At 40.5% G+C, this 15,174-nt stretch overlaps 1 protein-coding gene across 1 annotated transcript in view; it reads right to left on the reverse strand.

The window, feature by feature from the left end:
- Positions 1 to 209: 209 nt before the first annotated feature.
- Positions 210 to 15,174, reverse strand: part of LOC121286157 (neuroepithelial cell-transforming gene 1 protein-like) — a 58,663-nt gene continuing 43,698 nt past the window's right edge. Inside the window, exons 2-3 of the mRNA XM_041203138.1 lie at positions 9,713 to 9,776; positions 210 to 278 (exon numbers count right to left, since the gene is read on the reverse strand). Of these exons, the coding sequence (XP_041059072.1) occupies positions 210 to 278; positions 9,713 to 9,776 (133 nt within the window). The remainder of the gene's footprint in view (positions 279 to 9,712; positions 9,777 to 15,174) is intronic.

Raw genomic sequence — 15,174 nt, forward strand, 5'->3', positions numbered from 1 at the left:
TGCATTGTTTAATGCAAACATCTGTTATTGAGATTTTTGGTTTGCAGGTATGTCCTTGCACAATAATGGAGTCACAATAAGTATTTTAGATGCTAATTGAGTACAATCTCAACTGCCAATTCCACTTGGTGACAAAGCTATTCTCAAAATATATACTTAAAGCAAATCAAATGTTGTAGGTAGCCTCTATTTTGCCAAGCTACAAAACATTACCGTACCTTAATATCTAAGCTGCAAAGGCTGACGACATCATCATCTTTCGCGCGTCGTTTCCTTTTCTTCTGGGGGAAAGAGAAAGAGTTTTAGCAAGTAACTAACTATGAAATAGATTAGAAATCCCAAGAACATGACTTAGTTCAGTTCATCCACAAAAAAATTATTCAATAAGTTACAGGCGATATATGTGGCATGATTCACCACAAAATGCTGATAACCCTTCAGGGTTTAAAATGAACAATATCCTTCCCCCAATATCAATAAACTTACAATGCTACCAATAACAAAATTGAACCATCTACTGAAATGCAAATACTCTTTGATCACATGAAACACAGTGACACTTTTCACTTGTGCAGAAAAAAGACAAAGTTAAGGACTTCCCATACATAGCAAACAGTATAATATTTTGTTAAAAGCAAAAAACTGCGGATGCTGCAAATCCGAAATAAAAGCAAAAATACCTGGAAAACCTCAGCAGGTCTGGCAGCATCTGTGGAGAGGAACACAGTTAACGTTTCGAGTCCGTATGACTCTTCATCAGAACTAAGGAAAAATAGAAAAGAGGTGAAATATAAGAAATATAAGCTGGTGCGGGGGGAACAGGTTGAGCTGGATAGAGGGCCAGTGATAGGTGGAGATTGCCAAAAGACATCATAGACAAGAGGACAAAGGAGTGTTGACGGTGCTGATATTAGCTAAAAATACGTGCTAATGGTGACATTAAGGATAGAAATCAGCACAAGCAAGGTACAGATAGCCCTCGTGAGGATGGGGGGGAAGGGATCGAAATAGGCTAAAAGGTAGAGATAAAACAATGGATGGAAGTACATTTAAAAATAATGCAAATAGGTGGGAAAAGAAAAATATAGATAAATTATTGGAAAAGGGGAGGAAGATCAGAAAGTTGGTGGGGATGGAGGAGAGAGTTCGTGATCTAAAGTTGTTGAACTCAACATTCAGTCCAGAAGGCTGTAAAGTGCCTAGTCGGAAGATGAAGGTGAAGTTTGCGTTGAGCTTCACTGGAACATTGCAGCAGGCCAAAGACGGACATGTGTGCATGAGAGCAGGGTTGACAGGGCCCTCAACCGTGTCCAGCCCATCTACCGCGCATCCGCCCTCACACCTTCCTCTCCCTCCCAGAACCATGATAGGGTTCCCCTTGTCCTCATTTATCACCCCACCAGCCTTTGCAGTCAAAGGATCATCCTCCGCCATTTCCGCCAACTCCAGCATGATGCCACCACCAAACACATCTTCCCTTCACCTCCCCCTGTGGCATTCCTTTAGGGGTCGTTCCCTCTGGGACACCCTGGTCCACTCCTCCATCACTCCCTACACCGCAACCCCCTCCCACGGCACCTTCCCATGCAACTGCAGAAGGTGCAACACCTGCCCCTTTACTTCCCCCCTCCTTATCGTCCAAGGGCCAAAGCACTCCTTTCAACTGAAGCAGCACTTCACTTACACTTCCCTCAATTTAGTATAATATTTTGTGTTCATTTTCAAATATTAAGTCCTTTAGATGAGGTTAGGTGTCAAATGGCTGTTCTCCCGATCTGAACCACATTTGGATCCTTTATACTGATCAATGAAGATATGGATCTCGAACATTACTGTTGAATTAAGGGGGCCAATTTATCATTGCTAAGGTGAGGAGCCAGCACAAGGTCATTACTGTCTCTGATTAGAAACCAGGGATGTACCAAGAGTGGCCTTTGTATTCCACAGGCACTGAGAGACATAAATAAGTTCACAACAAAATCCAGGTACACTCAAGCATTATTCAAATTTGAAATCTACCCAACACAGTACATTTTCCAACTGGCTTCCGTATTTGCCTTCCTCTGCTACAGTCAATTAATCCTTGAGAATTAATCCCAAAGACACCTCAAGGAACTGGCTAGTATTATAATAATATTTCCCCACTATAAGTTTTTGTATAAGTCTAATCTAAATTTAACCCTTCAAGGCTGGATATTGCCAATGTTCTCTTTGCAGTTCTACACTTCATAAAACACATCGTCTTGAATGTACACAATCTAAGCTCATTCAAAGTCAACCTGCCAGGTCACACTGGCTCCTGCTGTCCCAGAGAGCTCTCATCCTGACCCTCAAATCCCAAATGAAACATATCTTTCCTCACTGTGATCTTATCCAGCCTGCAGCACACTGACATGCTGCCTGCTTTTTTGATAATGGCCTACTTTTCATCCTGCACAGCAACCTTCCTTAATTCCTATCCCATCGCCATTCTCCCAAAAGTCGTCGTCTTATTTTTATTTTTGCTCCCTTCTCAAATTACTTTTTTCTGTTTTTTTTAATGAGAGGACTGGTCACCTGCAGTAGTACTTGAAACTGAAATGCAACTTCATTGCTTCGAAGTTTTTTTTCCCCAAAATGGCGTTAATATAAAACAAGGTAACGATATATTTCTCGGATGCAAGAACACCACTTCACAAGATGCTTTCATTCCTAGCCTCCAGAGGCAAAGCCAGGCTGCTGGCAAATGTAAATTTGAATTGCTGGTGCTATCAAGGAGGCACTATTTTGTTTTGGTCACAGGCAGTATTGAGTTTCACAGTCTTGCCATGCCCATCAGAAAATGGGTCATGCCAGAATTTCAAGTACTGTTCGCTTCCTGAAACCCAGGCGCTTCTCAGAAATTACTTAATTCCGTATGATTGGAAACTGGAACAGCTCACAAAGAGGGGTAGTTTTCAAAAATACCAACAAGGACAGCAGCCCTAAGGTTTTGACATCAGGAATAAAATCCTTTTTTTCTTTATACACTTCATTTAATTTTAAGGCTAGCTTTTTATATTGAGCGAACTGAAATGCTGTCTGCATGAATATCTCAACATGCTTGCCACTCTTGAGGTATATATGATTTCAAATAACAATATTGAAAAGCGCTATTTTTATTGTCACTAATTGACCAATAATGGCGTTGACCCTGGGAGTACGGGGAACAAAGATACATGTAAACAAGGCTGTCTGATCAGAAACTGTCCCAAGGTTTCGCACTCCCATTAAAAAGAAACCCACTGGCAGAAACAACTGCTCTTCCAACAAGGAAAAAAATTTAAAAACGCCAAGTGTCAGACAGCAGAACATCAATACTAATAGGTGTGATGGTTCAATTTTAATTTTTCACTGTGAACTACATATTATTGGTCACACACTTATCAATGACCATCGTTAAAGCCAGCCCAGTGGTTCCTTCTAAAATTTAGATTTTTCAAAGTATTCTAAAACTATTTCACAAGCAGATTTTCAATTTCACCGCAGACACAAACACCTGGAAAACTGCAGGTGTTTGATGCAAGATTTCTGTACCCACATCTTCAAATCCTTATCTGAAATTCCTTATGACTGAGCAGAGTTTTGATTTCTTGTTCTGTTTTTCTCCAAGACAATCAGTTTCTTTTTATGTCAGGCAAGTGAACCCATTCTTACTGTTTAGGACTGAAAGCAGAGTGCAGATATAGACAGGAAGAGGCATAGACAGCAATATTTTAGCAAAGAAAACACTTCTAAAATTCATGTCTCATGTCTGCAGAGAAAAATCTGATTTGAAGTCTTCTGCTTACTTGGGCTGCATTAGTGCTGCCTTATCACAGTGAACAGTCTTGGATTCTATTTACCCAGTGGAGAATCAACACATTCACAAAACATTCACTTTAACCAATTATAAGCCCTTCATAACTCGTTTACGCACAACGTAAGTTGCCATGCTTGGAATGAAAAGCTACCCACTGCATTTCAAGCTGATACACAAAATAGATATTGTATCAAATGCAGTTACATGCAAAGTGATGGAGGAAGAGTTTCAAAGTACCAGCCACAATGTGTTACAACCATTATTTGTCCAGTTGCTTTGGGAAAAGGTGAATCTGCTGCTTGGAACATCAAGCTTTCACTTGAAGAATATCTTGTAAACACAAGGTGTAAATCTATTACTTGCCTTGTTTCATATTCTAAATAAGGAGATGCACCTCCAATTATCAGCACTGCAGTCATATTAATATGCCAAGCAGCAGGAAAACCTCATTTAATATTTAGCTAATGTAACACCTCTGAAAACATATTGGAAAGTGCACCAGCCAAATCTAACACATCAAAATAATCTGAAGTGCAAATGGATTTGTTAGTCACTGCCCTAAATGAAAATATGAATGAAGTAGTGACACCTGTTTAGCCTTATAAAGCAAAATAGCAATGACAAACAACTCCTGTGATGTGAAATGGCATTGATTTGGTGAACTGTCATACAATTTGCAGTATTAAGATGCATTTATATCACTGCACGTTGTTAATGTTAACGTTTCCAGCAGCACAAAAATAATGAATTTTCCTCCACACGACTGTCATAGAATCATAAAGCACAAAAGGGAGCCATCTGGCCCATTTTGGCTATGCTGGCTATGTAGAAGTTAAACAGTTAGTCCCATTCCCCTGTTCTTCCCTGTCGCGCCGCAAGTTTCTCCTTTTCAACTACAGATCAAATTCTCTCTTGAAAGCAGAGATTAAATCTGCTTCTATGACCATTTCAGTCACTGCATTATTCACTGCATCAAAAACTCTTTACCAATTATTTTAAATCTGTGTCCTCTGATTACAATAACACGATGCCCCTGGCAAAATGCTGGCAGTACTCGATGCTGCACACAAAATGCTGTTTTCTAGCAGCAGGGATGTTGAATGCAGTCAGCCTGCAGAAGCCAGAAATGTAGCTTTTGCACGCTGATCTCAACAGACCTTGACCAACCAGAGAAGCAAACTAGCATTTTCTCCCTAAGCTTTACCCTCAAAGACACTCAATCATGCTGAGGCAGAGATGAATTGATGAGGTCCTAACACTTTGTCACAGCATTTGATCTAACTGAGAATATCTAGGCGCAGTGTGCCACTGTTATTTGATTGTGGGATGGATCCAGTCAAGCCCAATTCTGTCCTCATCCAATGATCCTTGGCCAGACCCCCAAGTTGCTGGTAACATCCATTTGGGGACCAATAACGTTTTGTTTAAAAGTAGACAAAGTTTGAGATTCAAAACACTTGCTCAGTGACTAAAACCACAAGATTCCATGGGTTTTGAACAAACAAAAATAAACTTTATTATACAAGGTCAGAAACATAAAAAATTACAATATCCATCCTATTCTAAAATTCAGGGTTGATACGAGGTACATGTGAATAAACAGGCAAACTGTAGCCGAACGCACCACATGGAAGAATAAATGCCAAATGCAACCAAAACAGGTTCCAAAATTTCTTCAGCAACCCACTCAGACATCAGTAACACCGTAAGTCAAATCAATCTCACAAACTCCGCCTCTGTCTCTCAGGGGATTTCCATCTTCACCTTTGAAGATCTTGCCTTGGAACTCTCTCCAAAAGTCCTCCAACTCAGGCAGCTTCAACACTGGCCCATGTCTCAGGGTTTTAATCTCATATCCTGATATTCTGTTCCCCCGGATTCCTGAGCATTCACTGAAACACCAAATTACAGGCACAACTTAAGATCTTCAGCCGTGTCGAGCAGAACGGTACTGCTCCAAAGGCCCACAGCACCAAGTCACCAACCTTCGCTGCCTTCTTCACTTCAAGTCTGCTCCCTGCAGCCCTTTTCCTGTTTAGAGCTTGTTTCTCTGCTCCTTTCTTTTCCCTTAACTTAACTGAAACCTGTTTGTCCTGTACCTGGGACTTCCCCTTGCGGACCACTACCTGTCCCCTCTCTCCCTTTTGGGGCTGCTCCCTGTCCCCTGCTGGGACACCACTATGCTATGGCGCTCCGCTCCCGGTCACCTGACCTGGGTTTTTGCGCCATTGTCCTTTATGCACAAGTATGCTGGGCCAGTCCTCGGCCCAAAGAACTTAAAGATGCAGCTCTGCGCACATGCAATCTGCTCCATGTATGCGCATGGGCGGAAACTCCCAAGACTGACAGGGCTTGGGGTTCTGGACCTCTGCACTCAACATTAAGTTTAGGTCTCATAACAACAAATACAGAAATTGAAAATCATAATCAGGAGCATGAAATCAGGACTACTTTGCCCTTGCCATGCTCATGGGTACTGAAACTAATTGCAGCACCACCATTGCCATTTTGACAGCACAATTTCCTTATTTCCACCTATGCTCTGAGATAAATGACATGAATTACAGAACACCAGAGTGATCAGGACATTGCAGGATTGCTTGGAATACAAATTAACTTCTACAACATTAAGTGTACAAAGGTTTTGCAGTTCAAGTTGGATAGCAGTAGATTCCATTAGCTGTGACTCAGTTGGTAGCACTCTTGCCTCTTAAATCACAGGGTTATGAACACAAAATCTAAACTGACAATCCAGTGCAGTATTGAGGGACTACCAGAAGAAAGTTGAGACAGAGAGCTCCTTAAAATGTGCCTCTTTGAACAAGCTTTTGGTGACCTACCCTCATATTGCCTTGAGGTTCAGTCTCAAACTTTGCTTTATAACATTCCTGTGAAATGCTTTGGGATGTTTTACGGATGCTTGGAAATAAGGAGAGACAGAATAAATATTCTTTTTTGAATTGTCAAATGGTATTATTGATTTTATACATTGTCATTAAATTTTTAAAAAATGCTGAATTTGTACAATATTGTTTTGGACACGGGCAGATTACTGGATTATGAACATCCTGTTAGAACCATGGAAAGGTACAGTGAAGATTCGCTAGAATGATGAGTGGAATAGGGGAATTAGTGTTACAAAGATAGGCCCGAACAATGATATGATATTCCCCAACTGAAAGAGAAAATTAAAAGGATATTCAATTGGCATTTTCAAAATTTTGAAGGGCTTTGAGCAGCTGAAGTGAACAAGTGTTTTCACTGCTTAATGAATCAGTAACAGAGGTGCAGAGACTCCAGATTAGTCACTAGAAGAATGATGGGGAAAGATAGAAAATCCACTACCCCCCAACACAATGAAGATATTAGAAACGGGGACAATGAAATGGGTTAAGTATTTGAGAAGAAAAATAGGGGAGGATACAGAGAAAAGACAAATAAAATTAGACTAAATAGTCTGAGATAAAGATCACCAAGCACTGACCTGAACACCTCCCTCAGTGCTGCAATTGACATGATTCCAAGGAAGAAATGAAAGGTACAGACTCAAAAACTTACATTTCTGCATCATGTAGAGAGACATCTTAGAACATATTGCAGGGCAATGAGTGAGTGAGAGGAAGCCAACATGGCTATACAACAATTGTCATTAGCCAGCAAAGATCCCCCTTATGTTGGAAGCTCAACATGAAACCAGGTTACATACACTGTTTTATGGGCAGGAGATTTATCACAGATTACCTGTCAAGTTAACTGGCAATGTTTCTGCTGTGAAAGTCTCAGTTGTTGACAAATGATATCATCTCATCAGAAACTGAATGGCAGCAGTGTTCCAATGCCAGAGATAAGTTGATCACACTGAAACTGCCTTGGGCTTTTTTTATTTAATCTACACACTGATAGGCCCACAGAAACTCAAGACATAAGGGTTATTTATACTCAAGAATTCGGCACTAAATGCTGCAGCTAGCGCAAGTGAAACAACTACACCCAAAACAGACTAAAAAACCCAATGTTTTATGAAACACCTGACATGTTTGTGAGATGCCCCATGACTTCCAGTTTGCTTAAACTACTCAGTTTTGACATAGCACCAACCAGTATGCATCAATACATGGAAATTCTCCAGAGATTGATTTTTAAAAATCACTAGGTTACTTGGTTAAGAAGCTTAAGTCTTGGATCCGAATTTACTCCCACTTCTCTAATCAATTTATTTATTTGGCCCTTTTTCATAGATATAATCAGGGCTGCCCCATTCTGAAACTTGCAATTCCTTGCTAATTTTGAAATGCTGAACCTCAAATCAATACTTCTAAAAATATTGAGGCTCGCCATGAAGCTTTCCACATTTCTGCCCCTTGGCAAGTAGAATGTTAACTCAAAGTTACTTAATTCAAAAGGCTGGATAATTAAAATTTTGTGCTAAAAAAACTCTCATGTCATTTTAACAGAGTTATTTAATTCCAATTACTGGTCGCATTTTTGAGAGGAAGAAGTGACTTCACATTAAGAGCAGTGGGCTGCTGCATAATAATTTTTTAAAAAATCGATCTTGGAAAATAGCCTGCATTGTGACCAATGGAAGCAGGTCAGCCTCATAAAACCTAACATGCAAAGCTCATCAGCAGTCATCCATCACAGCAAAACCTCAAAAAAGAGAAATATTCTTCATAAGAAATGTGATCATCTTTACAATTAGAGCAGGGGTACAAGGACTGACATTAGTAACACTTGGTTCAAAGAAGAAAAAACATATTTTACACCAACAAGGATATTTCTCCTTGGGAGTGGTACAAGTAATGTTTGTGCCGCATATGTCACAGGCAATGACCATCTCTAGCAAAAGAGAATCTAACCATCTCCCCTGGACATTGAACAGCATCACCATTGCCAAATCCCTCCGCCATCAATACCCTGGGGTTTACTCACCATTGACTAGAATGGAACTCAACCTGCCATATGAATACTGTGGCTACAACAACGCTAAAGAAGCTCCATACCATCCAGGAGACATCAGCCCCCTTGATCAGCACCCCATCCGCCACCTTAAAAACTCACTCCGTCCACCACTGGCACACTGTGGCAGCAATGTGTACCACAAATAAGAAACACTACAACAACTCATTTAGACTCTTTCACCAGCACCTTCCGAATCCACCTCGACCATCTAGATGGACAAGGGCAGCAGGTGCATGGATACATCATACATCACCGCCTGCTAGTTCCCCTCTAAGCCACACACCATCCTGACTTGGAACGATACCACTGTCCATTCACTGTCACTGGGTCAAAATCCTAGAACTCCCTCCCTAACAACACTGAGTGCACCTACACCACAGACTGCAGTAGTTCAAGGCAGCGGCTCACCAATTCTTACAGTAAACGATAGCAATCACATAAGAAGAAACCCGAACCTTTAAAAAAGCAGCCAATGGGGTAGGTGGTGGCAATGTGGTATTGTCTCTGGACTTGTAATCCAGAAACCCAGGTAATGCTCTCAGGATCCATGTTCAAATCCCACCATGATGGTGGAATTTGAATTCAATAAAAATCTGGAAATAATAATTGTCGACTATAATAACCCATCTGGTTCGCTGAGGAAATCTGCCATTCTTACCTGCTCTGGCCTACATGCAACTCCAGCAATGTGGTCGACTCTTAAATGGCTCCGAAATGGCCTCATAAGCCACTCAGTTGAATCCAACTGTTGCTAAGTCTATAAGGAATGAAACCGGATGGGCCACTCGGACACTACATGGACTGCAGCGGTTCAAGGTGGCAGCTTGCCATCACCTTCTCAAGGGCAATTAGGGATGGACAATATGTGCTGGCCTAGCCAGTGACACCCAGATCCCATGGAAGAATTAAAAAAACAGAAGACACACTTACCAAAGTAAATTCCCAAGGTCCAGGGGTCAGAAAGGTGAAGGAACTTCCTCGTCGGAGAGGAGGCCTGAAAAACAGTAAGCCAACAGTTCATGGGAATAGTTCATTAGACTTGATGTGATCCAGTTAGAAGGTCCCAATATTCTCTCAATAGTGAGATTATAGCTGGAGATCTAAGACCATCGAGTGCACAAAATTCAACACAGTGCTCAAACCTAGAAATTGAACAATTTATTCTAAACTCGAGCAAAAAGACATAACAGCTAATGAAACTCAAGGCATCTTCCCTGTCACTCTTTTTCAATGTTAGTAATGCAAGCAGATCTGGCAATTAACCAACAGGACACGAGGGGCTGTATAACTGACCTGGTTAACAGGGAGCTTTCTAAACTCATTAACCAGCTATACAAGGCCATGCTAACAACAGCTGTAATTTGAGCCAGAGTATTCCTGGGTCTAAAACGGCATCATGACCAACTGCTCTTTGTGATGTTTCATTCACATGTTCAAGCAGCATTGTATCTACCTGCCTGACATGAATTTTTGTTTTTTTGTCAATCCAATTGGGAATTAAATGTCTTTTTAAAAGTTGAACCTAAACAAATTTATTTCAGATTTCACATTGCCTTTTATAACACTACGCTTTCTTAAAAAACTGTTGCAACCTAAATATCCCATTACAATACTAGATTATCTTTTGCTAGTGAAGATGCTGAGACAATTGGGAGTTTTCCCTAATTTTATATAAAAAATTCAATCTCCCTTTTAAGATTTATTGATCGTTGGCTCATCATTAAGTATTCTGTGTTGTAGGTGACATATGCTGTAAGTTCTTTTGCTGTTTGGCACCTGTACCCAAACCCCTGATCACATAAGCCCTGACTTGGCGCGTGGTCTTAGTGTCTTATTTAACCCTGACTTGAGTTTAAATACCTGTTAACTGCAGTCCATCAAAAGAACATAGGAGCACAAGTAGGCCATTTGGACCTTCAAGTCTGCACCACCATTTGATAAGGTCACGGCTGATCTGATTGTGGTCTGAACTCCACTTTTCCTGTTGGTAAGACCATCTATTTCCATCACCACAATATCACCTGCATGCATCCTTATTTTACCCTCGCTGCAACTGAAATTCTCCACCACACCTTTAGCTCATCTAGCTAAAGCCTCCAAAATCCTCCATGGCCTTCTGAACTCCATTCCATATAAAGATCAACTTCTACAACATTCTGCCGCATGCATCCTACTTGATAAGAAGTCCCACCGAGCTCATGCCACCCTCTTTACTGGCTTACATTGGCTCTTTTGCCTTCAGTGCATCAAATTCAGGCTCATGCAGGCATGTGATGGAATACTGAGCATTCATCTGGATAGGTGAGGCCTCAGAAGTGAACCAGCAGACTGTCTGCAGTATTTGAATCTGCAGAATGCATTGCAGCAGCTCACCAAGCTTACTTTGACAGCATTTACCATGACCTCTATTGCTGAAATGACACGAGCAGAAGATTGTGGAAAAGGTATGATGTACAGATTACCTTTCAAGATGCACATCTTTCTGACTTGGGCCTATTGTTGCTGAAAATTTCTTAGATAGCCCTCGAACTGCCGTGGCCTTTATGGGACTGAATTTTCTCCCCCACAGCTACCTCAGGCCAATTAGGAATTGGCAATTAACACTGATTTGTCATAGTCATCATATCTCATGAATAGAAAATAATGTCAAAATGTTCATTTACAAATCCCTTCATAACTTTGTCCCTCCCTTACAATGTTAAAGATGCTATTCAAATGTAAGTTAATTGTTGCTTTAACAAATGACTCTTCTGTCTTGGCTTCTTGAGACGTGACACTGAGCACTGACCAGACATGAACTAGTGTGCTTTGGCCAAGCTGTATTTGGGTTATAATTTATTTGATACAGGATTTCTGGTGTTTGTATTCTACAGATCTCGTTGCCAGCATTTTGTTTTGCACCACTTTGTGTTGATTAAATTCCAAGAGCCACTGAGGACTCCATTGTACGTTGATTGTGTTCCTATTTGAACAAAGAGTCAAATCATTCCTGTTGAATTGTGGAGGATTATTGACACGATTAAATTATTTGCTTTCCAACTAACCTTTTTAATCTCCTCGGTTTTAACATAGTTGTAATTTTTTTTAAAAACAATTAAAAATATTAGCTAGCTCCAGAAATGCAGTGCAATGTAAGTTCCAGCTTTTGAAATTAAACTTTTTCCCTCTCTAACTTGCATAAGTTTTTTCATGCGAAAGATAGGCAGAATAAATGCTAGTTACTTATGAAATTGCTGGTTTAAAAATGTTGGTACTAAGTAAGTGTGGTTTGTTATCATATTTCCTGTATTTAAATATTTAAATTATTTTATTGATCTTGATAAAATTGATAATATTTATAAACTGTTCATGGAAGTGAGGCCACTTAAGTCATGTCCTTCTCCAACTTGAGTTGAATAGAATTCAGGCATTGGTGAGGTATTACAGGACACTCTTGTTTTTATTGTCATAGTCATCATATCTCATGAATAGAAAATAATGTCAAAATATTCATTTACAAATCCCTTCATAACTTTGTCCCTCCCTTGCAATGTTAAAGATGCTATTCAATTGTAAGTTAATTGTTGCTTTAACAAATGACTCTTCTGTCTTGGCTTCTTGAGACGTGACACTGAGCACTGACCAGACATGAACTAGTGTGCTTTGGCCAATCTAAGGGATTTTCAGCAACAATAGGCCCAAGTCAGAAAGATGTGCATCTTGAAAGGTAATCTGTACATCATACCTTTTCCACAATCTTCTGCTCGTGTCATTTCAGTAATAGAGGTCATGGTAAATGCTGTCAAAGTAAGCTTGGTGAGCTGCTGCAATGCATTCTGCAGATTCAAGTACTGCAGACAGTCTGCTGGTTCACTTCTGAGGCCTCACCTATCCAGATGAATGCTCAGTATTCCATCACATGCCTGCATGAGCCTGAATTTGATGCACTGAAGGCAAAAGAGCCAATGTAAGCCAGTAAAGAGGGTGGCATGAGCTCGGTGGGACTTCTTATCAAGTAGGATGCATGCGCCAGAATGTTGTAGAAGTTGATCTTTATGTGGAATGGAGTTCAGAAGGCCATGGAGGATTTTGGAGGCTTTAGCTAGATGAGCTAAAGGTGTGGTGGAGAATTTAAGGGTAATTTATGGGTAAAATAAGGATGCATGCAGGTGATATTGTGGTGATGGAAATAGATGGTCTTACCAACAGGAAAAGTGGAGTTCAGACCACAATCAGATCAGCCGTGACCTTACCAAATGATGGTGCAGGCTTGAAGGGCCGAATGGCCTACTTGTGCTCCTATGTTCTTTTGATGGACTGCAGTTAACAGGTATTTAAACTCAAGTCAGGGTTAAATAAGACACTAAGACTACGTGCCAAGTCAGGGCTTATGTGATCAGGGGTTTGGGTACAGGTGCCAAACAGCAAAAGAACTTATAGCATATGTCACCTACAACACAAAAAAAAATCCCAAGGTGCTTCAGAGAGGTATATATGAAAAAAAATTAAAAATTAACCAAAGAAGAGATAAGCGGAGGAGTGGTCAAATCTTGGTTATAAATTGGTTTTAAAAAGGTGGAGGAAAGGCACAGAAGTTTTGGATAGGAATTTCAGAGCAAGGAGTCAAATGGTCGAAACTTTCTCAGGATGTTTTTCTCTGTTAAAGCTGCTATATAAATGCACACTGTTCTGTTGTTATCCTATTTTGCCCCTATACGCAAAAAAAAAGTTGCTCAAGTTTACCACTTGCTCATGGAAACTAGAAGTCTCCTATTGGACATGAGGTTCTCAGGGATCTATCCTTGACGACCTCCTATTTCAAATCTACACGATGCCTCTTGGTGACATCGTTCCAAAACATGTCGGGTTGTACAGGTATGCTGAGGGCACCCAGCTTTACCTCTCTGGACCCTCAACTGTCTCTTTGCCATCCAGTTGTGGATGAGCAGAAATTTCTCATAGACTCAGACATCTACAACACTGAAGGAGCCCATTCAATCCATCGTGTCTGCGCCAGTCAAAGATCTGACTACACTAATCCCATTTTCCATTGCTTGACCCAGCCCTGGATTTCCTCCAACCAAACATTGTGAAGACTGATGTTATTGCCTATGGTCCCCACCACAAACTTGTTTCCCTCCCCACAACTCCATTCCTCTCTGACAACTGAATTATCCAGTTCATAACCTTGATATCGTATTTGCCGCAGAGATGAGCTCCAGTCCAGTTACTTGCACTTCTGTAACATTGTCAGTCTCTATCTCTGTCTCAGCTCATTTTGCTGCTCAAATGTTCATCAATGCCTTTGTTGCCTCTAGAATTGACTATTTCTATGCTCTCCTGGATGGTTGTCCATTTCCACCCTCCATAAAATGGTAAGATCATCCTTAACTCTGCCGTCCGTATCCTAATTCGTAACAAGTCAGCTTTTGTCATCAGCCCAAAGTTTTACTGACCTAAATTGGCTCAGTCCGGCAACATCTTGATTTCAAAATTCTCACCCGAGTTTCTGAATCCATTCAGCGGCTTGCCTCACCGTCTCTCTGTAACCTTTTCTGGCCCTTTAACCATCCAAAATCTCGACACTCCCTTGAATTCAGGCTGCTGTGCACCCAGATTTTAAAATCGCTGTACTGTCTAGGCCCTAAGCTCTGAAATTATTTAAAGGCAAGTAGCTGTAGTCGAGTGTCAAGTTAGCATCAGTATCCGAAGAACCAAAGACCCAAACTAATGAAAAGGAACATTTAAAACTTTTTAAGGTGGCTTGCAGATAATTCAAGTGGCTCACAAAGATAGGATTCAGACACTTCTGCTTTAAAGTGAAGAAACACAAAACTCTATTTACGATGGCACCAACATTCCAACTTTCCACTTCAGTGGTTAAATATTAAACAACACGCTCAAAAACAAATGCTCAGTGTCAAAATTAAACGCCATATTCCTTTGTTGCGATAACATAACTGAAGATTACCCCAATTTTCTAGGGCAATTTTAGAATACTGCATCCACTTGCCCCCATTCCTTGTTAAATTCAAACACCATTTCCAATCGGGTCCGCCATATTTATTTAAATAAATATACTTATTCAGATGCTAGGAGCCAACAACTTGCATTTATATAACACCATTAATGTAGTGCAACTTCCCAAGGCACTTCAGAGGAGACTTGACAAAACAAAATGCGACACTGAGCCACCCAAGGAGGTATTAGGATAGGAGCTTGGTTAAAGTGGTTGGATTTAAGGCATGTCCTAAAAGGGGATAAAAACAAGAATAGCTGGAAAAGCTCAGCAGGTCTGACAGCATCTGTGGAAAGGAAATAAATTTAAAAATAATAATAGAAATAACTGGGAAGAGAAAAATATATTTTAAAAAGTATACATATAAATTACTAGAAAAAAGGGGAATTGGAAA

Source organism: Carcharodon carcharias, chromosome 13 (assembly GCF_017639515.1).
Source record: "Carcharodon carcharias isolate sCarCar2 chromosome 13, sCarCar2.pri, whole genome shotgun sequence".
NCBI classification, from domain to species: Eukaryota; Metazoa; Chordata; class Chondrichthyes; order Lamniformes; family Lamnidae; genus Carcharodon; species Carcharodon carcharias.